Source organism: Micrasema longulum, unplaced genomic scaffold (genome assembly GCF_059751315.1).
Source record: "Micrasema longulum isolate JH-2025_06_02 unplaced genomic scaffold, ASM5975131v1 h1tg001383l, whole genome shotgun sequence".
Classification (NCBI taxonomy): Eukaryota; Metazoa; Arthropoda; class Insecta; order Trichoptera; family Brachycentridae; genus Micrasema; species Micrasema longulum.
Window position 1 is genome coordinate 77,604 of NW_028278569.1, and position 27,672 is coordinate 105,275.

A 27,672-nucleotide genomic window follows, 5' to 3' on the forward strand; every position below is an offset into this window, starting at 1 on the left:
TTACAAAAATACACTTGACAAAAATACATCTTAAAATTAAGCTATGACATGAATTGGAAAAAATGCCCACAAAGACTACAGCGTCTGAGCGTGGGCCATTCCTTTTTTAATTATAAAAAGTTTATGGCACATATATATATGGTATGAAAATAAAAGAAAAGAAAAGAAAAGACAAAACGTGGTCAAAATGGACAAAACGTGTTATATGAAAAAAGTACCTAATAAAAAAAAAACATTTTGACAAAATGCAACTGTGATTCAACTTTACTAAGTAAAATGTCATTCACACGAAAACAGGATAAGATTGCCCTATCTCAGTATTGAATCTATTGTTATCGTTTGAACAAAAATTAGGAGGACAGGACACTGGACCAAAACATGTAATTGTCCTAGAGATAGACGGAATTACCTCCACCATTGCGCGCGGCCGCATTCTCCGCGTGTGAATGCGCATGCGACAGGACAGGAGGACAATAACCAAACGGTTTGTGGGTTCGTGTCGTTGCCGCCCATTTTTTCTGCCGAAAATATCAGCCGAAAAAAATGCCTTCTTACTATCTAGTTCGTACTCCAATTCCAATACATCTTGGTATAAAAGAAATCATATTTTTCGCGAACTTGCTCGTAACGCGTGTCATTCATTTTCACACCGTTCCGCGTCTAAAATATGGTTGTATTGTCCCATTGTCGTGTCCTGAGATATTGAGGCTGTTTACAAAGCTGGAATAGGACAATATTGTCTTGTTAATTGTATTGTCCTAGTGTAAAACCAGCTTAATCGTCACGCGGTTTCTCCTGAGGAATTTTCTTTATACCTATTTGATTTCATTCTAGTCAATAAATTCAAAATTGATTTTAAAATATTTTAAATCCAGAAACTATTTTTGAATTATTTTGACAACCGAAAAATTACAAAATGGATGAAGAACATTTAAGAGAAGAAATATGGAAGTTTAGAGATTTACAAGGCTTATGACCTGTCATTAGCTAGTTTATATGGCCACTTTGCACACTGTGTAACATTCACTATTTTGCCTATGTTTGAACATCCATATTTATTCATTTATTCAAGTCTTCCATCTGGGATGAATCTCTTTACAACAATAAAGGTTTTAGCTCTCTTACTTCATTAAAATTAACAGATGGACGAATTAAAGAAATATGCATGTTCAAACGTACGCAAAACGGTAAATGTTACACAGGGTGTAAAGTGACAATGACAGATCAAAAGCTTTGTAAATGCTTCCATAAAAAATTCCATATTTTCTTCTCAAAAATGTTTTCCATCCCTGTTGTAATTTGTTAATCTTAATGACTGTCTAGGGGAGAAAACTAGTATTTTGTCAACAAACGTTTGGACAAACTTAAAAGATTTCAATTATAGAGTGTTGTGATAGATTCCCGGTTTCCGGAAAGCCAACTCACCGAAGAGAGCTAGTGACGTCACGCGCGGAGTAATTAAACAAATAAAAAATTACAAATCGTAGCGATAATAATACAATACAAAAAAATATATGGTTGGCGTCTTTTAACAAATAAAAAAACCACTGAACTTCTCATTTTTGAAAAAATGGGAACTCAAATTTGTATTTCATTTTCAGTGCGCCGAAATATGACGTTTATTGGCAAAAGAAAAGTACCTTCATTAAAATTTAGTTCAAAAAGAAACAAGTTAAAGTGTTTATAGTATAAAATAGGCAGGTAGTTAACAAACTATCCTCCTGGGAATAGGGAATAGTCGAAGGGACAAGCCGTGGACGTTAACCGACAAGATGGAGCGGCTGTTCACTGAATTCTCAGAGTTATCACTGACGAATGCCTACAGAAAAGCACAAGGCCGTTCCAGATGGGGGGAGACTGTCCACAGATGAGCCATGCTGATGAGCAGCAGATGAGTCAGGCGTGATCACCATCCTCAGACATGAAGCACGGATTGAAGAGAGAAATAAGTTACAAAACAATTTAACATGTATAATTTCAAATAAATTATCATTCATAGCAGGTTTACTAAATACAAAAATACATGTTCTAAAGACGAATATAAAAATATTTTAAAAATATATTATAATTTTTTTTATTAAAAACTAAAATGTAAAACTCAAATAAATAAATAAAAATCCATATATCTATCTTGACACCTAACAATCTAAATCTTAAAAACTAAAACTAGATTTAAACATTGAAAAATTCTCTTCATTTGTATCAAAATATAGTAAAATGAGGACAGCCCTACGGGAAATTTGATTAAAAAATTGGAGCATTAAATTATACGGCAAAGTTTCCTGAAAATGTAACGAAATTTTTATTTTTATTTTATTAAACGGACCACTTTGAATGACGTCACTGGTTCATATGAATCAACCTATGATATGAGGGCTATAGAAGATTTCCGGTTTGCTTGCCAAGGATGGACCAATGGGAAAAACTGAATAAGAATAAGCGGAAAAGAACATCTGATGTCACATGCGGAGTTATTTTAGAAAAGAAATACAAAACTTAAAAAAATCGTAGCGCTAATAATACGATACATAAAAATTTAAAAAAATAATTTTTTGGCTTAGTTTAATAATTAACAAATAAAAAATCCCATCGTGTAAACAAAATTTATGTTTTGAGTATGTCCAAATGTTCGTAGACAGGCTGGATTTCCCCCTGGGTAGTTATTAAGATCTAAATTTAGTGCATGCTTAAAATAGGCAGAATGGTGAATGTTACACCAGCCAATGGCAGGTCATAAGCCCCGTAAATGCCTAGACTTCCATATTCCCCCTCGAAAACGTTTTTCTATCTGTTGCTATAAATTTATATAAAAAATAATGATACACAATAAAATGCTAGATTACTAAGATTTACTTAGATTAGTTCAGGAAATGAATTCAAATTGAAAAATTTCAATTTGATAAAATTGTTAAATGGATTTCAAAAAGATTGAATGCTTTGTGAACATACAAACATTTTCAAGTATTACTATTTATATATCGTTTTATTTTATAACAAGGTAAGGTGGCAAGGTGAGCAACATTGACACATCTTATAAAAAATCTTACCTCGTTTACTCCATAGAGCAAAAGTGCGGCGATAAAAATATTGTTTTTATTTGTACGTACTGTAATTTTTACTGATATTTTTCTAATGAGAAAGTGCAGCGGTTTTAAAATATTTTATTATATGTTAATAGACAAACCAACCCAAAATTATTGTTTAAATGTTTGTCGTATTATTAGCGCTGTAATTTTTTAAGTTTTGTATTTTTAAAATTATTTCGCCTGCGACGTATCAAGTTCTCCTTCCCCTTTTCGATAACTTCTGGTGATTCGTCAGTTGGCTTACCATAAAATTTAACCAACAATGTCATACATATGAAACAGGGGAAAAAAGATAAGATTACCAATGAGGAGAAAAACCGAATCTCAAAACTCATTGTACAAGGGATTGTAGCTGTACAATGAGTTACCTGAAGAAATAAATGAAATAGAAAAGATCGAAATATTTCAAATTAATTTGAAAAAATATGTTATTGAGAAATTTTTATAATTTTTTTTTAATGTTATGAAAAGTTTATATTTGTTCTTAAAATGTTATGAACTAACTTAATAAAGCATAAATAAATAAATAAACCGGAAATCTATCATAACTATCTTATCATTGGTTGAGCAAAGTAGATTTATTTTATTTCAAGGAAAAAAACTATGACGTTGAATCATATAAATAATGCTAAAAATGAAGGCAAACTTAATAAATTAAAAAAAAAAAAAACACATCTTAGTTTTTTACCACTTAAGTTAGTACTTCAAATATAAAATGTATAGAATCCAAACTTACTCATGTTAAATACATATCTTTTGTAATGACTTGTTTTTAAAAAACAACAAATGTTATCTTTATGTGCCCCGACTCAACATGGATTTTCTGATTTTCTAGCGAGCAGAGGCAACTTCACAGAAGTTTCTGGTTTTGTTACTAAAGCTTTCCTAAAGAAGAGTTCTCCGTTATTTTGGTCAAATCTCAAGGAGATAAGAAGATTGCCCGGAGAAGCTTGTCGTGGTCGGCAGCAAGAGGACGAGGGAGGTCTCCCATGCGCTGGTCGGATCAGATAAAAACTGGAACCGGCTCTTCCTTTGTGACGGCTCAGAAATACGGGGTGTCGAGACAAGCGGAGGACTGCAGTTTCGAGAGTACGACATGGTGGTCACGATCCTCGGTCATGAGGGACTGACTTGGAAGAAGACTGAAGCTTTATGTTCTTTGAATTTTTTTCAAATCGTGTTGTTTTTATTTGCTAACCTGTATCTTGTTTATACGTGTGTAATGTTAGGAAAAAAAACATGTGGGGTAAGCCGTCCAGTGAATTAACAACCACAGTAAATGAACAAAACTCATAATTTCTTCTAAAATAAGATAACGGTACATTTATACTGATCCGTGTATTTTTTTTCTGATTGACAACATTATTTTGTTAGTTATTGGTAATTCTCCGTAACTGCCATGGACCAGTTGTAGCATGGGTTCAGAAAAATCAGATTTCAGATAACAACAATGTGTTTTTGTCGATAACTCTGTGTCTACTCTTGACACTAAAATAATCTAGTTAATCATTGTTTTTGTAGAACACGCCTTAATTCTTTGATTTAGATTCATTTTACTCAGGTTTTGGCGCTATTCATTAAATTACGAAGTGTTCCTTTACTAGTCCTCGAAAATGTCTTAATTTTTTATTTTATTTATTTAACTTTTTGTACGTAATGTTATTTGTACATTGGCGGGCTTATTGCCAAATGGCAATTTCTTCCAACCAACCAATAAAATAAAAGTTTTATTTTTATATTTCAAGTTACAGAACATATTCAATAGAAAAAAAAAAAGTTAAAAATATATAAAAATAGAAATAAACGTATTTGTTTATAAATAATCTTAAATCAAAAATATTACTCAATGGGAAAAAGAGGAAAAAGGAAAGGAGGAGAGATTAAGTAGATGTTTCTTCAGACGTGCTTTAAACAGAGATAATGTAGTAACATCTTTGATGGTGGAGGAGATGATTCCACAGTCGAGCCGCATGGACACTATATGAGTTAGAGAAGAAAGAGGAATTGTGGATGGGTATTAAGAGAGTGCCTTGAGAATTAGAACGAAGAGGTAAACTTAATCCAATTAATGAACGGCTGTTTATTCACTGGTTTTGAAAAACTTTGAAAAACTCACAAAAATTTTGAAAAATCTTGTAAATGAACTAAAGTGCATTAGAAATCAGTGACTTAAAATTAACACTTCAATTTCTGGTTTTTATCCCTTGTTTCATATGTATGACATTGTTGGTTAAATTTTATTATTGTTTTTATTTTATTCGTCCCCTTAATTATTTTATGTATAAATTGCTACATTTTATTTAATTTTCTGCTTTACTGTGAGTAAGCCAATTTTTTGTGCATTCTTTCTACATTAGAATATATACATATTTCTTTCGAGTATAATCCTCATCGCCTTATTTTAAAGAATTTGTTTTTTTAATTATTTCTCTTTCATTACATAAAAAAAATAATAGAAGAACTGTTATTTATGTGTGGACATGTGATTGTTGTATATAAAGAACATTGCTCTTTACATCACATTTCGCAATCTTCCCATAAATGTTTTTTTTTTGTTGCATATTGAAAATGTGTTTTGAAATTCAAATATCTTAAATATTATATTCTAAATGATACAAAATTTTCTACTTTATGAAGTTCAGGATAGGGTGGGTCTCGTGTGTTTTTTAAATTTAGATTTAAAGGTTTTAATATTTGATAATGATTTTAAGATTTTCGGAAGATTATTAAAAATATTTTTTTCCAGCATATAATTAATGATTTAAAGCTGCAGTAAAGCATCAAAGGTACAGATCTATTCCATTTATTAAAAATTATAAACACCCACCAAAACAACAAACATTGACAACGAAAAATAAATATAAATAAAATCACACATTTCAACATTATTTGTATTATTTTTTAGCATCACAAAAAGGGGGAGCGAGGCAATTACTGTGGTGAATTACGGCACGAATCACCCGAGTTGCTGAATAATAAGATTAATTTATTCTGATCTCACTGGGGATTGAACCCGGAACCACAGTTCGTAAGACAATTGTCTTTTACACCACGGGGGCTGTTTTTTTTTGCGCCACAACAGACCAGGAGGCCCAATTACAGTGGTGAATACCAATTTCAAATTAATTTTATTTTATTATTGGTTTATGAAATACCACATTAATTCATTCTAATTTGATTATGCATCATTGAGTTATAATCCCTTTATTGAAGATTGTATAAAAACAAGATAACAAAAATTCAACATATCAGGTAACATATTGTAAAATAAGTAAAAATATACGTTGGTGTAGGTACTTTAAAATATTTATATTATTTATACCAAGTTTTGGGAAACGCTTTCGACAGCCTGTGTAGCTATGTGGTAAGTGCACCTAACTAGCGTGCATGGGGCTGCGGGTTCGATTCCCGCCGATACAAGTACAATTTACCTGTATTGGTCTGGTTTCTTAATAGATTATTTCTGTCTTACCTGTGGATATAAAAATCACCGTCAATATAAATGAGACAGACATTTTCGACGTTCACTTTTCACTTAAGCACTAAACCAGTTTGATAAACACTATTTTAAACATATATTTTATGTTTTATGATAGACTCGATAAAAACTATGGGTGTATTTTAAAATTATGAAATGTCAAAACGAACGATGCGAAAAATACAGATTGTTTTCCCGCGTAAAAAAATCAACATTTCACAATCATATGTGGAAAAATATTTGTTCTTTTTACGAATGTTCGTACGATCTGGTCGCCAAGTTTCTGTATTCTAAAGATGTGTTTGATCTTTAGGTGCGAGGGGACCGAACCAGCAGAGCAGAAATACACAACTGAACTAAGAACTGAAGAGTGTGAAGTCAGAAGTCAGGTAGGTAGTATCACTGAAGTATGACGCGGAGATTACGATGACTTAGCGCGGGCGGAGAGGGAGGTGTGAGGTGTGAACAGCTGAACTAAAGGCCGCGAGCCTTCTGTATCTCCTGTGCCCCTGGTACTTCTTGTCACGTGTGGACCAAGATGGGTGCCCAAAATCAATAAAATACCTTAAAATAAACTCTCTCTACCCTGGAATATTTCAGTAAACGAAAATATTTATTTAATGTTTTTATATTTCCGTAAAAAATAGGTTACCTAGCAATCTTCTCCCTCTTTTTTTTGCACCACAACAGGCCAGGAGGCCCAATTACAACGGTGAATTACATCACAGAACGCACAGGCTTGAGAAAAAAATATATTTTTTAAAATTGTGTTCTCACCGGGAATTGAGCCCGGAACCATCCATGTGTGAGTCAAGCGTCTTGACCACTACGCCACGGAGGCCGGCAAAATAATATATAATCAAAATAATCTAAATAAATTTGTATTTTTGATCAACAATTATTGAACAATTTAATGGAACTTTATTCTAATTGTTATTAGTGATTTATTTTATAAATTTATTGCGTAAATATTTTTAATACCAGGGAACATAGAATTATAATTATATTATATTTCTATGCCAGGTAATCTATATAAAACTAGTGAATTAGAAAATTAATACGGAGCGTCCTCTGGTTAGGATAGTCTATATGTAACATGGCTCAGCCTGTTATATAAATAATTTCTTATATTTTAATGTTATAATTTTTAGTAGGTACGTTCAATTTTTTATAGACAAAGAGCGTAGTAAGCGTTATTACCATATATTAGACATCAATATTCCTTTGTCAAATGGGGTGCTCTATCTCTGCTGAAATGTCTGTCGATTTTGATAAACTCCCTAGAGTTTAACGCAGTATTTGTCTACCCAGATTCGTTCATACTTAAAATTATGTCGAATTTTAATTTGTTCGCAAATTACCGTAATGTTTTTCGAGAATGAATTAAAAAAAAATAAAAATAATCAAACAACGCAAGGCTACGATTGATTAGTACTTATATTAATACAGTGCTCTAGACATCAGTAAGTGCGTACACGAGTAAGAGTTTAATGATTACCCACCAAAAACAAGCCTCCAAAGATACACGGTCATATTTGTAGCTGTCTCATGGGAGGGTTCTCGGTTTGAATTTGTAAGGAACCAAGAAATAAGAGAACGGACGCAGCAAACTCCGGTGACAACTATCATCAAGCGAAAGCGATACGGTTAGATGGGCCATAAACTGCGGACGACTCATGATATCCTTAACCACGCTTGCCTACTCTACGAGGCATCAGGTTCTCGACGTCCAGGATGTCCGCTACTGATTGCTCGTCGGCAATTCATGTCAGAAATTCGGGACGCGAACCAGAATTGGGAGGATGCGCAGGAGCTGGCAGCTGACAGAGATACCTGGCGGCTCTTTATGGACACCATGCGCGCTAACTCGGGAGCGAACATAAAAAATAAAACCAAATTTATTACTTTCAGTATAGATAACAGGGCCCCGATTACAATAGGAAGTTAACAGATTTATCTTCGACTGTCTATAAAGAAAACCCGATATTTGTGTACGAAAATGAGCATATTTGCATGAAAATTTAATGTATCTTCGTTGGTAACCTATGATTGAACGTGTTTTGAAGAAAAAATTGCATGCATATTCTGCTTTTCAAACTCCAAACTTAATTTTACTTTGTAGATAACTCTTAGATAGACTTCCCATTGTAATCGGGGCCCAGGTCATCACCTGAATCCAATCTTAATCTGGAAATAAAATCAGATTGTTCGTGCCAACTTTTAAAACCAGTTGATTAAATTAAATATCTGGGAATAATTGTTGGCAGAAATCTACGATATGAGGTACAGGTCCAATCGCTGGTTTCCGGGTTAATAAAGCTGTGTCATGTATTCTGCCCACTTAGGAACATCGTGGACTGTATTTAATTATTTTCTAGTTAGTGGCTACCTATGGTATAGTGGGCTGGGGAGGTTGCACGGCGTCTTTCACGAATCCCATAATAAATGTACAAAAATGAATACTCAGAGTTATGCTTCAAAGTGCTCTAACTTTCCCATCTGAGACATAGTTTAAATTTATGAAGGTACTGGACATTAGACAAGTAAAAAAAAAAGAGTTATTGACACATTTCTGGTCATGCGGTTACAAGAGGAGATCCCAGCAGAATGCTCGTGCGAGTTTTTCCTAAAATTTGAATTATTGTATATAAAAAACACTTACGACTTTCCCTCAGAGAAATTTATCTTCTGTGGCTCCGAGAGTGTTCAATGTCCTGGATGAGTATATTTAGTTCTCCAAAATGAAAACCATTTGACCAAGAGACCATTTCAGGAGACTGCTGCGAGATATTGCATAGCTTTATATACTATTAACCGTATTGTCCAGATGTTAAATTATTTTTTTAATACTCGAGTTCTTTTTAAAAAACATTTAAATTTTCAAACCGTTTCGTAAATAACTTGTGCTGGAAAATCGTAAATCGAGTTGTAATAGAGTGGGATTTGAACGTCGGACCTTTGGCTCGTGAGTCCACAATACTACCACGGAACCACAACCCGGTTTATGTAATAGTTTTTTTTTTTGGTATTCTTTAGTAATATGCGTGCTTCCACTTCCCATTATGTTGTATCCCAACTCAACTCAAGGCTTTTGGCCTCATAGGGATATTTTTTTGTAATATGTATCTTTGTACGAATAAATAAAATAAAATCTTCTAATCATTTGATTTTTTACACAAATAATGCAAAAATTCTATTTTTGTATGATTTCTCTAATATCTTTCTGTATTAGCTTTAATCCAGTAAATGTCGACAATTCATAGAAGGTATCTGCGTGGATTTCAAAGTTCATTATGACTAGTGTTAGCTGCTTTTCTGCGTTAACTGGTTTAGGAACCCCTTATATACCTCGTTGGCAAGATGCAATATCCGATATCCGGTCTCCACCGTAGCGTGCCTATCATTGTTCTTAAAAATATATATGTGTAATAAAACTGTAATAAATGTACCTTAACTATTGTAATATATTAAATAAATAAATATCCTAGAAATAAATAAATAATATTGATTTAATTATCATTTGTCATCTTATCGATATGCGAATAAATGAAATGGGTTCGATTATACTTCCGGTTAGCATTGTTATTCCAATGACACGAAGTATTGACACATAGATTTTCTCAATAATCTAAACAATATTCTGCTTAATACGAGTACATATACATTATGTTAATTATGCATCATCCATCCTATCACCACTATAGTATATTAAATAGACACGCTCTTCCTATGCTGACTATGTTAGATTATAGAAAATATTAAGTTTCCCTCAAAAATTAAAAAAAAATACTCACAGCAAATCACACAAGAAAATATTCAAATGAAAAAGAGATAGGTGATCAAAAAATAAAATGTTTTTTTTTATTTTAATATTCTGGCTCTTGGATTCTGACAAATCTTTTTTTAGATGGGTACCTAGTACTGTCACGGACATCTGTGTCAAATATCATGTCAATATCTGCATTTGTCTAATGGTTGCGCATGTGTTTTGTGGACAGCAAAATGTTAATTAAGTGATTTTTACAATGTCTGATTTTGTTGAACAAAGAAGTTGATTTCAATTTTATTTTCGGAATGAAATTTCTGCTCCAGAAATGTTGAGAATATTGCAGACGGCCTTCGGTGACCAGGTTATGTAACAAAAAAATGTTTACAAGTGGTATAAAGAATTCAAAGAAGGCAGATGAACAACACGTAAAGGAAATCAATGATTTGGTGCTCAAAAATCGTCGATTGACAATATGATACCTCGCTGATACTGTTAAGATTTCATTTCTATCAGTCCCGACCACTTTGAAAAATGTTTTGTTCCTGAAAAACGTGAAATCACGTTTGGTGCCAAAAAAAATTTTTTTTTTGAAAAACGACGTCGCGTTGAAGTCCGTGAAACAATGCTTTCTGATTATCATGATTAAACAAAATGCATGATAACTGGAGACGAGACTTGGATCTATGCATACGACCCGGAAACAAGCGACTTATCAAGCGAATACCGTTCAAAAGGTAAGCTAAGACCGAAAACATCGCGCCAAAGTCGTCCAAAAATTAAAATCATGTTGACAGTTTTCTTCGATTATCGTGGTGTGTTGCATTGTGAATTCCTTCCGCTTCGCTGGGCCAAACTGTTAACAAGGAATATTATTTTAACGTTATGCATTCGCAAAAAGTGACCAGAATTATGGGCAGGCAATTCTTGGTTTTCGCACCACGATAACGCACCATCGTATACTGCGTTGGTGCTTCGAGGCCATTTCGCCAAAAATTCAACTCATGCCGTTCCATGACCATCGTATTTGCCTGATTTAGCACCGTGTGACTTCTGGCTATTGAGGCTATGAAGAGACCGCACCGGGGACACCGTTTTGACACGATTGAAGAGATAAAAACCGAATCGCTGCGCGCTGTAAAGGCGATTTCTTCTACTTTAACAATTATTGTTTCGAGGATTGGAAAAAACGTTGGCATAAGTGTATTGTATCAGGAAGGGAGTACTTTGAAGACGGTGAAATAGATTTAAAAGAATAAATAAAGATTTTAGAAGTTATAAACAATTTAACCTTATTTAAATATCGCAGTGTTACATATTTCATTAGTTCATATTTATTTTTGTGTCTCGAGCTGACGCTAGCAGCTGTCAGTGTTATATTTTTTATGTACCTAAGGCCTAAGGTATCTAATGTGGGCTAAATCTTTTAAGATTATTCTACCATCTTCTCCACTTACGAATTCTAAAAGACCCGAGCTAATAAAATCATTATACAAAATTCAAACTGGTAAGCTCTTAAAAGTATAACTTAAATGTGTCGAGGTCCCGTCTCCGATTAACTCTTTCGTTTGATTTCATCATTCATAACCACACCTTCGTCTAAGAGACCAAGAGAGACTTACATACTCATACCTATATTATCGATTGTGTTTACTTATAAAATGTAAGCAGTAAAAGTGTTAAATTATGTTAAGAATATCAGTGATAATAATAAAAATTAAAATAATAGTAAATCGAAAAAAAGGTGAGGGGGAGAGCCAACGGCACGCGGTGTTCCCAAGCGGTCACCCATCCAAGTACTGACCGCGCCCAATGTTGCTTAACTTCGGTGATCGGACGAGAACCGGTGTGTTCAACATGGTATGGTCGTTGGCGAGATGAGTTTATTTTATTTAATATATAAAATAATAACAATTAAACTATTCTTAAGGGTAGACAGAAATGATAAAACGCCAAATGACGGCACCGTTATGTCTTTACATCCAGACCTGACTTAGTGACTTCCTTTATTTTTTTATATAGAATGAAATATTTGCGTTCTTATGATATTGCCTAAATATTTTATTTTGAGGGCCATTTTCAACGAGTTGTAAATTAACAACTCACTATTTGAAAATGGGAATCAAGTTGGGGTAGAGTGGGATTCGAACTACGGACCTTTGAGCCGTGAGTCCGAGACACTAGTCACGGGACCGCAACCCGATTTCAAACATCATATTGTCTTAGACGCATGTATGTATAACTAGGTATATTATATATTTAGTAAATCAATGTACCTAGGTAGGTACATTGATTTATTAATATTAATATATCAATGCCTAGGTATATTAGAAACGAAAACACATCATACTGACTTATACTGCGACAAAATAAGAAAAAATACGTAACTTTTACTTTCTTTCTTTTTAAATTAATTTATGAATTTAATTAATATTAGAATTATTTATTGCGAAGTGAAATGAGGAAGTTCAGTGGTTTTTTAAAATTATTTAAAAAAAAGTTAAATTGAAAACATATAATGCATAATTTCATATAATATTCCCAAGGAGTTTTTGTAAAAAAAAACTCTTTTAGGGATATGCAGATAACAATACTTATTTCCAGACGTATTTATATTTTAAAATTATAATATTATTTTCAAAATCAGAATAGAAATTGAATCGGGTTGTGGTCCCGTGGCTAGTGTAGCGGATCAGAGGTCCGAGGTTCGAATCCCACTCTACCCCAACTTGATTTCCATTTTCTAATAGTGAATTGTTTACAACTCGTTGAAAATGGCCACCAAAATTGAAATATTTAGGTAAGTTAAGAACGCTAATATTTCTTTTTAGAAAAACAAAAATAAAATAAAGACATACTAAAAATTAAAAGAGTATGAAAAAGTTCCAAAAATTACAAAATAAACATAGTACAAGCCAATAAGGTAAGGAAATGAATTCAACATCATCTATACATAATACAATCTTAGAGCTTAAACGTTACATGTATGTACTTCATTCAAACTAAATGAGTATGAGATAAAATGTTAAAAAAATCCGTGATTACAAGAATTAAAAAGTTTTTAAAATGAACAAAATATACTTTTGAAAGTAAACTTGTATTAATTTGTTCGTAGATAATCGATAATTTTAATAGTAAAGTTCAATAATTTTGAAATTCACCGACCGTGACGTCACTAGTTCAAGTCCGTGAGTTTTCACGAGAATCATTTTTGAATACATTGGACTGTGTCCAAAAAACACCACTCCACTTTGTCCGACTTTCTTCGCGCGCATGCGTGAAGTCCCCGCGTAATGTTGTCAGATCGCGAAAAATAGATAATTATATTTTTTAAAAAGGAATTCGTCAATTTCTATTAAATTTTATTGTACACGCGGAAACATTGATTGACACAACATAGTAGAAAAGAAAAGGGTAATTTAATAAGAGTAATTGAATTAATGAACTTTAAACTTAAAAATGAAACAAATTTTATTTTACATAAAGCGGATATTTTTGTCATATAAATAATATTTTATGCCATTATGTTTTAAAGATAACGCTGGTCAAAAGTCCACCACAGCGTTGTTTAATCCGAGAGGTCCAATTTTTGTTAGTTCTCTCACTAGATAAGCAACGTAGCGTAAACAATTTGACTATTCTGGCAGCACTAACAAAATGGCCATTTTGTTTTTTTGACAATCTGACAGATGGAAAAATATTAAAATTTTTAAGTAATGCAATTTGCTACTTACACATGAAATGTGATCCCATCTTGTTTCTTTTTGATCCCAGAGGTATTTCTCCACTTTAAAACGACACAACACGACATAGTTGAATTCAAATCGAGAGTTGCGTACTGAGCGTCGTCTACAAAAAAACTTATGGTCAACAAGGGGCGGTTCTTTTACCCGCGCTGCGAGCATGAGCTAATGGTTTTTTCACGTTTTTACCAATCAAATTAAAAATATTATCACTTTTGACTTCAACTATAAATAATTGAAGCGATTTCCTATGAATATTATTTTTTTCTGATTTAAAATCTCTCCATTTTTGCCTGTGTAGTGACAAAACAGCACTGTAATGCGAGGATGTTTTTTCGGGACTGTAAAGGGAAAGTTTAAAAGTGAAAAACATGGCCTACTGGAAATCGGAAATCTATCGCAACCAGAGGCGGTTCCTTAGTATGTGCACAAGTGCAGTGCACTGCCAAGTAAAAGTGTGTGCAAATAAATTAGTAATTTTATTGATAGTAAAAATATGTTATTGGTAGGTACAAAGAAACAGGGATTTGTTCCAATATTATACTCGCAAACATCAAAATATTTAAGACTAGCGCCAAAAGATCTAGCGAAATCGACTCTAGCGGATGATTTTCTCATCTTGTCCACGCATGCGCAATCGTTTTAGTGCATATTCTGTTCTGCACAATCCTTTGCCCTGAATTTGTATTAAATATACCATAAATCTCCTAAAATCGTCATTTGAACGAGACAGACAATGCTTAATGCGTTAGAGGGAGAAGATACTATACATATTTCGGGCATTGCCAACGCATGCGCAGATTTGAAGTTTAAAATTCGTTTGTAATATCACTTTGAACATGCGTAATGACATGACTTTAGTACGAATTTAGTTACCTGTGACGTGCGTATTATGTTGGGCGCATTTAGCGTTTCTAGTTCCGATGCGCGGGCTGTCATGCTATTGCTCGATTATCACGTCAGACCTATCATATTATTATAATATTATAAAACTTAATATACAAGTTGACAAAATGTAAAGAAATGTACTGCCAATGTTTTCTGTCAGGAGCCGCCAGTGATCGTAACACATTTCAATCACTGGTAACAACGCTATAATCTTATAATTATTCCAATCATGGCTATAAATGATAGATTATTGTTCGCCTGAACCTTTTTTACATTTTTATTAATTTTTCATATATTTTAGAGAAACTCTTTGTGTCTAATTTTCCGTAGTGCTGTAGTTCCTCACTTTATGGAAATCAAATGCCTTTTCTTTTTAGACAGTATAACTTACCCTGTATTTTAGTTTTACATATATCAATTAAAACTATCAGCACTCGCCAACGACCATACCATGTTGAACACACCGGTTCTCGTCCGATCACCGAAGTTAAGCAACATTGGGCGCGGTCAGTACTTGGATGGGTGACCGCTTGGGAACACCGCGTGCCGTTGGCCCACCCTCTCCCTATTTTTGTTTGTAATTTATTTCTATGCATATTTATTACATTTATTTGTTTTTTATACTTACAAGACTTATTTCGAATTAAAATTATTATTTTTAAGAGATATGTCTGTAAAAAACACAATAATATTGACTACACGGGAACGTTGTTTTTTTTATTTATAAAAAATACGTTTCTCAATTTATTTCTGATAATTATTTGATTTACTGCGAGAGCTTACCATGCATCTCATATAAAGTCTCGGGCTAAATTTCTGACAAGGTCGATGACAATAAAGATTTCATTTAAAAGGGTTGTTTTTAACAATGTTTTGAGTAAGTCCAAATGCTTGCAGACAGGCTGGATTTCCTCCCTAGGGAGTTATTCATATTTAAATTTGTTGCAACAGAGAAGGAAAACATTTGTAAGAAGGTAATATGGAAATCTAGGCATGTAAAGGGCTTATGACCTGTCATTGGCTGGTTTAAGTGGCCAATGGGTTGTATTTATATTACAGTATTTCATGGTCCCTGGACTGGCACTCAAAGCAGGCTGATCAACTTGCCATTATAGAACGAATGATTGTAAATGCTGTACCGTATACACTCATTGGTAGTGAATGTTTATGGAAAAAAAAAATTGCCAAATTTTCCACGGACTTGCTGGTCAGGGGTCAGAGGTCTGAAGTCTAAATCCATCGAATAGAATCCAATACAACAATTTACGCAAATTTAACAGGATTGCATAGAAATACGAGAGCATCATCCTGCGGTACATTAACATCGTCCCTACCTTAGAGTATATACCACCACGGATAAATGAACAACAAAGGAACGTGGCCTACACAGAGACCACAGGGCGCAGCCAACGCCCAGTTGAGATCAGTTCAGTTCAGTATCAGTCAGCTCAGTCAGTCCGAAAACTCAGCTCAACGCAGTTACTCTGTTCCAGCATGTAGTTCAAGTGCAGTCTCTTCAACCCATCATATCCGCTACGCTCGCGCCAACCAAGTGCTGTATCTTATTCGCCATGCAATAAATACGCATTAAACAGCAACCCTAGCTGTGTCTTCTGTAAATCTCTAACTGGTATAGGAGCTCCAACTCTCAACAACATAATCCTACACATGTTTTTTATTATATTACAATCTACTTTTATATATTTAGTTTATGTTATAACTGTAACTTTCCAAAAAAGAGACTAGCTCTTGTAGTGACTTACACTGTTATAGTTATTAAGTCATTTTAAATTATTTAATTTTAAATATACACGAAAAAAAATATACCTTTATAAATACGAACTAAAAAAAAAAAAACGAAAATAATAATACAGTTATACTAATCAGAATAGAATGCTGTTTTACTCGGGTTCAAAAAATTTCTTTAAATTTATTTAGTGATATTATACCACAGATATATCAAATACCTATCTATTCAGTGTATTATACATTAGTTTTAATAGTTTTTAGTTCATTAAGCCATTATCATATTTTTTTTATTCTTTTGAAAACAAAACTATTTTGACCCATAGAGGTAATATATTACTGTTTTGACCATGATTTGGGTAGAATTTAGGAATTTTCATATTAATTTTGTATCTTAGTGACTTATTCATCTCAAATTCGTTTATTTTTTCTTCTTTGTAAATTTGTCTAGTATAATTTATTTTGTAAATAGTGTTTACTAATTTATATAGATTTTTTGTATTGAATGTTGAGGGTTTCTTTAAAATTATTTGTTAGGGTTTAGTGCATTAGCAAATGCACCACCCTATCCAACAATATCATATTGTAATAATGATTGTACAATTAAGTAATGAGCTATTTTTACATTATTGGTTCTTAAAATATTCTTAATCTAATAAATTTGTGTATATATTTTTTAAATTTTGGTCTATATATACAGGGTGTTTATTAAACACTGTCACATCCGAACACATCAGAACAAATAAAATTTAAAAAAATTAAATATTTAAAAAAGCAAATGGTTGCTTACTTCTGCAGTGGAGAAACGAGGAGGGGGAGGGGGGAGTCTGATACTGCGCCGCGCTCCCCTCACTTCTCCCCTGCAGAAGTTAGCAACTATTTGTTTTTTAAATATTTCATTTTAAAAAAAAATCTTGGTTTTAAATATGTCAATATGTCTTCTTGCCCATACTGATCATTGTGGTTTCGGATGTGACAGGGCTTAAAGAACACTCTGTATATATACCAAGATATTTAAGTTTATCGTTTTATTTATTTTGAACTCGTTAAAAATGGCCCCAAAAATTTAAATATATTGATAAACCAGGAGAATTATTCGTCCTTTTTTGTAAATAAAAGAATTTAATTAAAATGCCGAGTGTAGTTATAGTTTTACCCGGTTATAAACTATTATAAAAATAATCCAAACGTGGAATCACGAAAGTAATGAATACATTAAATTATGTAGGTACACATTATTAACGTACCACCAAATTAGCCTTTTGCATAGTAACAAGGCAAAAAATAAGCAACTCCCATTAAAAAAGAAAAAAAAACATACCACCAAATACTTTAAACTAAAACTTGATTGATAGTAATGGGGAGAATTTTATCGACGTGATCTTTGGATTTAAGAGGTCAACATTAACCTCCTACGCCTTTATCAAATAACATTCGTGTTCTGGGAATACATTGTAACCAATCATTACCAATTTTAACTAATAAAATATACATATTGTTAACAGCACATTATCTTATATCACCTACGACATACCTGAGTGGTTAGCTCAGAAGTCACAGAGTGGTCGGTCAGTTTAGTTTTCAGTTCAATGTCACCTTTAAAAAAAAAACATATCAACGCCCGCAGGGCTTTTACAAGTAGGGTATATCTGGAAAAACATACAAATTTAAGAAATAAAAAATAAAATTTTGGTACACTCGAATACATGTACATAAAGTAAGAAATAATATTTTTTAAAAGATATTCAAATAAAAACTAAAAAAAAAAAAGATAAATACGCAGCATAGTATGCGAGTAAACAAAAAAATATAAACGTGCTTTAAAAAGTATCTTTGTAATATGTATTTGTATTACGGTGAATTTGTTTTTTTTTTATTGCACCACAACAGGCCAGGAGGTCCAATTACAGTGGTAAATTACGTTACAGAACAACAAAAATCACATTTCAATTTTTCTGTTTTCACCGGGAATCAAACCCGGAACCTTCCGTGCGTGAGTCAAGCGTCTTGACCACTACACCACGGAGGCCGCCGTGGTTTGACAGGATAATGTCGTGGTTTGACAGGATAAAGTGAATGTGTAAATTGACAGGTTAGTGTGTGGTTCAGTGATCGTGTTGTAGGTGATTTCGCAAGAACCCTTGTAAACAAATTTTCTGGTTTTAACCAAAATTTTAAATACTTTATTCTCTGTCATCATTTTCGTTACTACCTTAGGATTTTATTTTATTTTATTTGGGGAATCAACGGTTCTACATACATATTTATAGTAAACAAACAGATATAGTGTACTCAGAACTAATAACAGATTTCCACAAAGTATACAAAGTTGCTATAGAAAATATATTACATATTAAATAAATACATTAAAAAAATATATTTTCATGTACTCGTAAATATTTTTCAGTAATCAAAGATTTTTTTATTTTTTTTAAGAACAGTAAGTTATTGTAAATTGGGCGGGATAAGGACAAGGATGCTTGAAGAGAGGATAAGGAGGGGAAGGGAGATGGACATTTTTATTATTATAATGTCTGCTAAGTTACATAATGCATTTTTAGTGTAAATTTCAAATCTGACAGAGTGATGTTTGTGTAATCTATATCTTTAAATTTTGTATTGTACACTGAAAAAGTCCTACGAAAAAAAGCATTTTTAACATATGATGTTTTACTTATTGGTGGATGAAACAGGTGGTACCGTCTACAAATCCTGGCTGGCACATGTATTGTTATTAAACTAAGTAGTTCTGTACAGTCAACTATTCCTGTCATAATTTTGTAAAGCAGTCGTTGGTCCGCACACACTCTGCGGTATTGTAGAGAAGTGATTCCATGGTAGGTGGAGGCAGTGAGAGTTGATACATAAGAAATACCGGTTTTGTATTTTAGGTACTTTATACATTTGTTTTAAATATTTTCTATTCGTGTTATATATATGGCATACTGAGGATTCCATATCTGAGATGCGTATTCCAAGTGGCTTCTGACAAACGTATAATATAGTGAAATTAGGGCTTTTGGATTATCAAAGTGTTTACTCATTCGAATTATGAAACCTAACATGCTCAATGCTTTGGAGGTAATTTTATTGATATGCGATTCAAAAAGTAGTTTTGAGTCTAAAACAATCCCAAGATCTTTAATTTCGTGCTTTCTAATTAGTACATTATTGCTTAGTAAATATATAATATGTATGTAGTTTAGAAATGTTGATAATTAATACATGGTTTAATGATTAAATATATGTAATATTAAAACAACCATGTATTATATTATGTTTGAGTTATTTTAAGACCAAATAAAAATAATAACAAAATAGTTAAATAAAAATAAATAAAAACAATGGCGTGGCGTTTAATCGTAGAACAAATTTGACAAAATCATGTTTATGGGTCGGAATATTTATTGAATTAATTTGATAAATGTACGTACATGGTTATCAGTGGATATCTGTAGTTATACCTACAATCATGGCAAATAATAAAAGAAGTACAAAATAATTTATCGTATTGTTATGGTACTCATGCATTACGAAACGAAAACGAGATATAATTTTAATAGCATAAGAGCAAAATAGTATAAGATACAAACTAAGGCATGACATGCTAAGGGGTTCACATACACAATATATGACAGTTTAAGACAACATTTGAATAGCGTTACAGTCCAATTTCGATAAAGATAAAATACACTAAAAATGTAAGAAGAAAGGATGAAATACGAGTATTCAATCATAAGCAGAATGAGGTGTTTGCTGACTTAAACATGCAAAAGATACGCGAGGCATCTTTATTAAATGCATTTTATTGGTTCATCATAGAATATTATAATAACAACATATAAACTTCTTGTAGTAGATACAGAAATATCGCAGACTTAATTAATTTTAATGTGTAGTTCTAAAAGTAGAAACCGTAATAAAAGGTCATTAGTATATTCATTATTCATCGCGACAAATTCTAGAAAAGGTCTTTTTTGTGAAAAATAAATGTTCTGTACTTGGTAGTATTTAGCAACCACTTTTTATTAATTCCCTTCTTTGTCTTTATAGCGTGATAAGTTGGAAAACATGTTTATTTTACTTACGGTGTCACGAAATAGTTCAACATGCATAAAACATTTTAATAGCTTATAGATAATAAAATATTATATTTTAGTGATTAGTGATGAGGTTTGTTTGTAATAATGTTAAATTCAGTATCGTACCTATGACTCGAATGCGTGATTTTATTTTATTTTATATATACAGTAGGTTAATTTAATGGGTTCCCAGGTGGTTTTAAACCAACGTCTGTTTGAAGGTACATAAAATTTATTTGTTTTTTTATACCTCTGTAAAATAAATATACGCATAGTGGCATAATATTATCACTATCAATTATCAATATTAAGTTTCAGAACATTATTACATATATACGTATTTTACATAATACCGTAGTATGTATGTTTTATCTCGTTGTGGGCCAGTTGCGCCTAAAAAAGTTACAGTTTAAAGGTTGTTGCATTTTTGTCGAAATGGCCATAATAAGATCCACGAAGAAAAAAGGACGCAACAACTTATTTTGACGAAAACACAAAAAGTATTTATTCAAATTTAAACTTTTTAAAACTTAAATTTCTGTTGTTTAAACGGCTGTCAGTTTTCTAGTACCGTCAAACGTGACAATTTTGCCCAGTTTTAACAAACTTTTACAATATCATATTTTTTTTGTATGGGACTACTCCTATCCATTTTGTTTAATAGTGATACTAATTATTTTGAGCATTTTTACAAGTACAAAACGTTTGCTTTTCTTTAATTTATGCAATTTTAGAAGACAAAACATGCTGGGCAAAATTATCTCCACTTGTTGACAATTTTGCCCACTTGGTAATTAACTGTTATTTTTGGTTTTATCATCCATATCATACGGTTTATTACTACTTTTTGGGCGAAAAAAACTGTTTATGTTTAAACAATAGCATCATTGAGGCATCACCATTATAAAATAAATGAAAAAAGCCGGTGGGCAAAATTGTCAACTATTTCCTCAATTTTTCTATACAATGTGGATTTGTGGGCCAAGGTTGGCACATAATTGGATTTTTAACAAAACCAAAAGAGTTTATCTCTAATCCTTTGAATTGGTTCGTGTTTGAGGCCATTTTTTTTTTACAAACCTTTTCAGTTCTGATGCGATTTTCGTAATTAAGGGAGCTTGTGCCCCCAAAACGATTTTTCTTTAAATGTGTATGTACAAAAAAAAACCATCTTTATTTTTTTGTACGGCAGTGCAATTATTTGCTAGATTTATACTTTAACATTGTATTTTATGTACAGAATTCATAATATTTTGTATGTTTAAAATGAAAAATTAGTCTTCATAATTTCACAAAAAGCTGGCAAATTTAATAAATAAAACTTTACAAAATGTGATCGGATATTCTTACATTTTTAAAAATGGTTTAAATTATTTTTGAATGGTAAAAATTAAAATGGGTTTTTGTTAAAGGATTTTTAATTTACTCACAGAAAATGACTCGATCTTGCAATTTTTAAGATTTACATTGAATTTATAAAAACTTTGACGCAAGATTATAGGTTCAGGTAAAGATTTCACCATGTTCCAATTAAATACATCAGCAATATCCTCAACTTGAGATCATACAAAGCTCCATTACGTTTGCGTCTTACAAATGACATAACAATATTAAAATTGTAGTAGTTGATGCGCTGATTACTTAACCGACATAATATTTGTCATTTTGCTTATCAACAGTGTTAAAATTTACTAAAACGAAAGCAACTTCTTCACCGTTATTAATTTCAAGCGGATTAGACACTGTTTTTTCGTTTTCCTCGGTCGAAGATTCGGAGGCACGTTGTTCATATTCATCGTAATGACTTATGATGAATGTCTCGAAATCTGTTGATTCATCAACTGAGTAGGCATCAAAGTCTGTTGTTTCCGTGTCGCTATGACATTTTTTCAATGTTCTCCTCTATAAGATGTAGGTATCTTTTGATTCTGATGGCAGAGAAAAATCGGATGGATTGTTCACCAATTGCTGTGTGGTATAAAAAGTTTAAATGAACAGAATAACTGGCTTGTCATTTTCAGCGTGTATTTGAGTTGAAACCCCCATCAGATTTTTAAATCTTATTTGTTAAATCTTAAAAAATCTGATTAATGGGCCAGTTTGAACAAAAAATTCCGTTACCTCGTTTAAAATCATGTTATTGCCATTTACTTCATTTTCTTTTGTATTTTCTACTTTGTTTTTTTTACTTTCTTTGATAATGTTTTTTCAATGTAGTATGTAGCGACAACCCTAGACGTGGGCAAAATTGTCAAAACACTAGCTAAGAAATCTAAGACAATTTTGTCCTTATAAACGATGTATTATGTAAGGCAAGTTTGAAACACATTTCTCTAAAATAAGATTAATTTGATTAAATAATCATTTCAAATTAATTTTATCGTTTGGTTATCGGTTTGAGACTCAATTTTCGTATTATTAGCGCTATGATTTTTAAAGTTTTGTATTTCTGAAATAACTCCGCGTGAGACGTCAGAGGTTGTTCACTGTTAGTTCTTCCCATTGGTCCGTTTATGGTAAGCTAACCGGATATCCTTCACAGCTGTCACATGATTGGTTGGTTCATATGAACCAGTGACGTCAATCAAAATAGTGCGTTTTTATTAAAATAGTTTTTATGATTTTTTTCGAACATTTTCAAGAAATTTTGCCTTACGATTTAATGCTCTAATTTTTACCGAGCGCAAGAAAACATTTTTTGTATCCAATTTCCAGTAGGGCTGAAGTTCCCCATTCCTAAGGTACCTATAAAAGATTTTAAAAAAACATTAAAGACAGCAAAAATTTTCAAATAATTCATATAGTACATACAGAATAATTTATTTTTTTGTAATACATCCACAGGAGTTAATTCAGATCTGAAAGAGATAAATGATAATATAATATTTATAACCTTTGCAACATCCTGTGCTCCTGCCACTCGTCTTCATAACCTGACCTTACTAACAAGATTATTAATTAATGCAAGAAGGATATTATCCATTTTACAATTCGATCTCATCAAACCAACATTAATATTTATCAACTCACGGGATGGAGATTCGAGAAGGAACCAACAGCTTATTCAGAAATCAATGTCGAAGGTCGATACATTAAATATTATGACAATATTAAATTGACCCTCCGATAGCTAGCTCTCAGGGGTTACTAACATTCTGACCAGAAAACCTAGAATGTATCCATATAATTATAGAATTAAGAATAGTCGTGAAACCGCATACACACATCAAACAGAAGGCAATTAAACTACTCATAAATTAGTAGGTTTACGTTTTGACCCATTAGTTTCTTTGTAGACGTCGCTCAGTACGCAACTCCTGATTTGAATTCAACTATGCCGTGTTGTGTCCTTTTAAAGTGTAGAAATACTGCTAGGATTTTATAGCAACAGGGTGCAATCCCATTTAATGTGTAATTAGCAAATGAATGTGTATGTAACAAATTCATTACTTAAAACTTGAATTATTTTTCCATCTGTCAGATTGTCGAAGAAACAATATGAACATTTCGTTAGTGTTGCCAGGGTAGTAATTTTTTTACCCTACTTTGTCCAGCTAATGAGAGAACTAGTGAAGATTGGATCTCGGATTAAACAACTCTATCGTGGACATTTGACCGACATCTTTTTTTAAACATCAAATATTATTTAACATAATATAAAAATATCTGTTTTATGTCAAATAAAATTTGTTTAATATTTTAAGTTTAAAGTGCATTAATTCAATTACTCTTATTAAATGACCCTTTACTTATCTACTCTGTCGTGTCAATCAATATTTCCGCGTACACAATAAAATTTTAGAGAAATTAACACATTGCTTTTTTTTCACCTTACATTTGTGTTATAATTATGTTTTTTCCCATCATGCAACATTACGGGGCGGCATCACGAATGCGCGCGGCGAAAGTGAGGCATAGTAATGGAATTATTGGACACAGTCCGATGTATTCAAATATGATTCTACGCTTCTTCTGGACTATTCTTAATTCTATGCATATAATTTAGTATTCATTTAAAGAATTTTCTCTAAATACAGTATAGAGTATTTTTTAAAACCATCTATAATATAATACAATTTTTTAAAGACGAAAAGATCCAAATTTAAAAAAAAATTCGAAAAACAAGATTTCCATATGATAAAAACGTGCATAGACTGCATAGGTGCAATTCCAACACAAATGCAGAACATAGTTATTTTTACTTCACGGGAAAAATAATTTTAATAAATTACGTACATAAATTGAAAATATAAAATAATTCAAAGCCCACTAAAGAATAATATAAAACCCATTCTATCCTAATTTCCATGCTGTCGAAATGCGATCACTCAGGCGAAAATGTGGTAAAACTATATACGATATGTGTACAAATTTAATGTCGACATTTGTGTATTATGTAAGACTGGAATAAGCATTTTTGACAAAATCAAGACAGGAGTTCTACGTTGATTTGGACGTGTACCTACAGCGAATGGACGGCAAAAGAATGGTTAGATAAATTTACGATGTATGGATGCGGGAATCAAGGATGGCCGAGAAAGACATGACATGACCAAATCCAACAAAACTTGACGATAGATATGTCAAAAGTAGTAATAATCGGTGTGTGGGCATGATAAGATGTATGAATGTAAAGGAAGCGAGGTATGTCTGCAAAGAAAGAGCTATATGGCGTTCTATCCTCTCTGACAAAAATGAATAGCTTTTGCACTCAAAATATCTGTCAGGTATTTTGTCAGTATAAAAGTACCTACACATTATTTTTCTGTGTGGATGAAATAATGCATGTTGTTATTTGATTTTAGTATTTTTAGATGGAAAACGATTAAATACCTCTGATTTAGTAAAACTACAAAGATTGCTGAGTCTAAAATAATACTCAGCCAAATAGGATAATGATTCCAAATGCGTCCTTGCAACGCAATGGTAAGTTGTCAGAATACATGCTATAGATTTAACTCTCTCTTCCCGGTGATGTGTTGCTAGTGCACATTGCATCTAATAACTTTAATATCTTCATAAATGTAATCAATTATGGGATAAGATTTTCGGTATTCCTCCGTTATAAATTTACGAATCGGTTAAAATATTTCTTTATCAAATAATTCATGCTTATTGGTAACCTAAAAATCATCTTGAGATTTAATTCAAAACCAAAATGCCTGATTGTGTCGTGAAAGCGTGTAAAAACCATTCAGATAAACGTAAAAAAGATGATGTCATAAGTAAGTAGGTATCAAAGTACTTGTTTATGATTCAATGTTTACGAATTTGGTCAATAAGTCACTCGACAAAGGTGCTCAAGTAGACTATTCGTGTAACGATTTTTCCAAAGCGTTTGATCAGGTGGATCACCAACTTTTGTTTCTGAAACTTCAGAGGATTGGCTTTAGTGACATTCTTCTGAAGCTATTCACAAATTATCTTACAGATCGTAAGCAATATGTGTCATACGGACTGTATCAATCTGAAACATTTAATACCTCATCAGGAGTTCCCCAGGGTTCTTATTTGGGACCAATGTTATTTATAATCTTTATAATTTATATAAAGTTTATACTTGAAGCACTAACTTTGTGGTTATTCATTATAATAAAATAAATAAAACAAATTTGTTTTTAACCACAAATTTTTATTTTTCACCGACCGGTTTCAAAGCAAACAAGCTTCTTCGTCAAGGTTTACGTAATTTAACTTACTTTAACTTAACTTTTACGTAACTTTAGTTACGTAAACCTTGACGAAGAAGCTTGTTTGCTTTGAAACCGGTCGGTGAAAAATAAAAATTAGTGGTTAAAAACAAAGTTGTTTAATTTATTTTATTTTTTATAAATGATATTGGTAAAGTCATAAAATTTTGTAATTTTCTCTTATTTGCTGACGTTTTAAAAATGTTTTGTAAAATACTGACTTCTTCAAATTGTATTAAACTTCAGAGTGACATTCAAATTATTATAACAAATTATTCTTCAATGTCTCCAAATGTTTTGTAATGGCATACACAAGAGCATCCAAAACAATGTACTATCGTTATCTCCTAGACGAAGTGAGGCTTGAAAGGGCTTTAACGTCTAGAGATCTCGGGGTGTTGTTTGACGCTCAGTTATCTTTTAATCTTCATATGGTTAATCTACGTAATAACTCCCTTAAAATGCTTGGTTTTGTTCTTAGAAATGCCAAGATCTTTTATAACACTCAGATTATGAGGACATTGTATAATTTCTTGGTAAGAAGCCGTTTGGAGTTTAGTTCCATTATTTGGTCGCCACATGAGACTCGATACTCTTTGATGGTGGAGAGAGTGCAGAAGAAATTTCTGCGCTATCTGTACCTAAAAGAGTGTGGATATTATCTTTGGCTCTTTCCAACCGATTTTTAACTGGGGATGCTAGGATATCAGTCATTATGGAGGAGGAGGAGGAGGGACGTTCATTTGGGTGTTCACTTTTTCCAGGTGTAGGTATGTTTGTACCTGATAACTATCTTCGACAAAGACAGCATCGATTGTTTTACCTACCACGATGCAGAACCAACCTGCCAATGGTTATGCCGGTTGGTAGAGCAATATTGCTACTGATCACCTCGGATGTCGACATATTTCACGACAGTGGGCCTTTCCTTAGGACAGCACTTGCTAACTTTTAATTTTTCTTTTTACATTTTGTTTTTTTTATTTTAATAACAAAACTATTTACTTATAATCTATTTTCGTATTTGGAATAAATTGGATTTTCTTTCTGTAATGTTCTAAATATCTGAATAAAATAAATGAAATAAATAAATGAAATAAATAAATACATTCCAAAACTATATTTAAAAGAAAATTACATTTATTTTTTAATGTCAAATTATCAAAAAAATCTTTACATAATTATAAATTAAT

At 32.2% G+C, this 27,672-nt stretch overlaps 1 protein-coding gene and 2 non-coding genes across 3 annotated transcripts in view; 1 reads left to right on the forward strand and 2 right to left on the reverse strand.

Annotated features, from left to right (window-relative positions):
• The window catches only part of LOC148275579 (uncharacterized), a 28,414-nt gene extending 21,452 nt beyond the window's left edge, over window positions 1-6,962 (reverse strand). The window contains exon 1 of the mRNA XM_088235499.1: window positions 6,559-6,962. Within this exon, the coding sequence (XP_088091625.1) occupies window positions 6,559-6,601 (43 nt within the window). The 5' untranslated portion in view covers window positions 6,602-6,962. The remainder of the gene's footprint in view (window positions 1-6,558) is intronic.
• A 5,123-nt stretch (window positions 6,963-12,085) lies between these two features.
• LOC148275580 (5S ribosomal RNA) lies at window positions 12,086-12,204 on the reverse strand. The gene has a single exon (XR_015823996.1). It is a non-coding gene; the product is annotated as a 5S ribosomal RNA (ribosomal RNA).
• Window positions 12,205-15,397: 3,193 nt separating this feature from the next.
• Window positions 15,398-15,516, forward strand: LOC148275581 (5S ribosomal RNA). The gene has a single exon (XR_015823995.1). It is a non-coding gene; the product is annotated as a 5S ribosomal RNA (ribosomal RNA).
• Window positions 15,517-27,672: the final 12,156 nt, after the last annotated feature.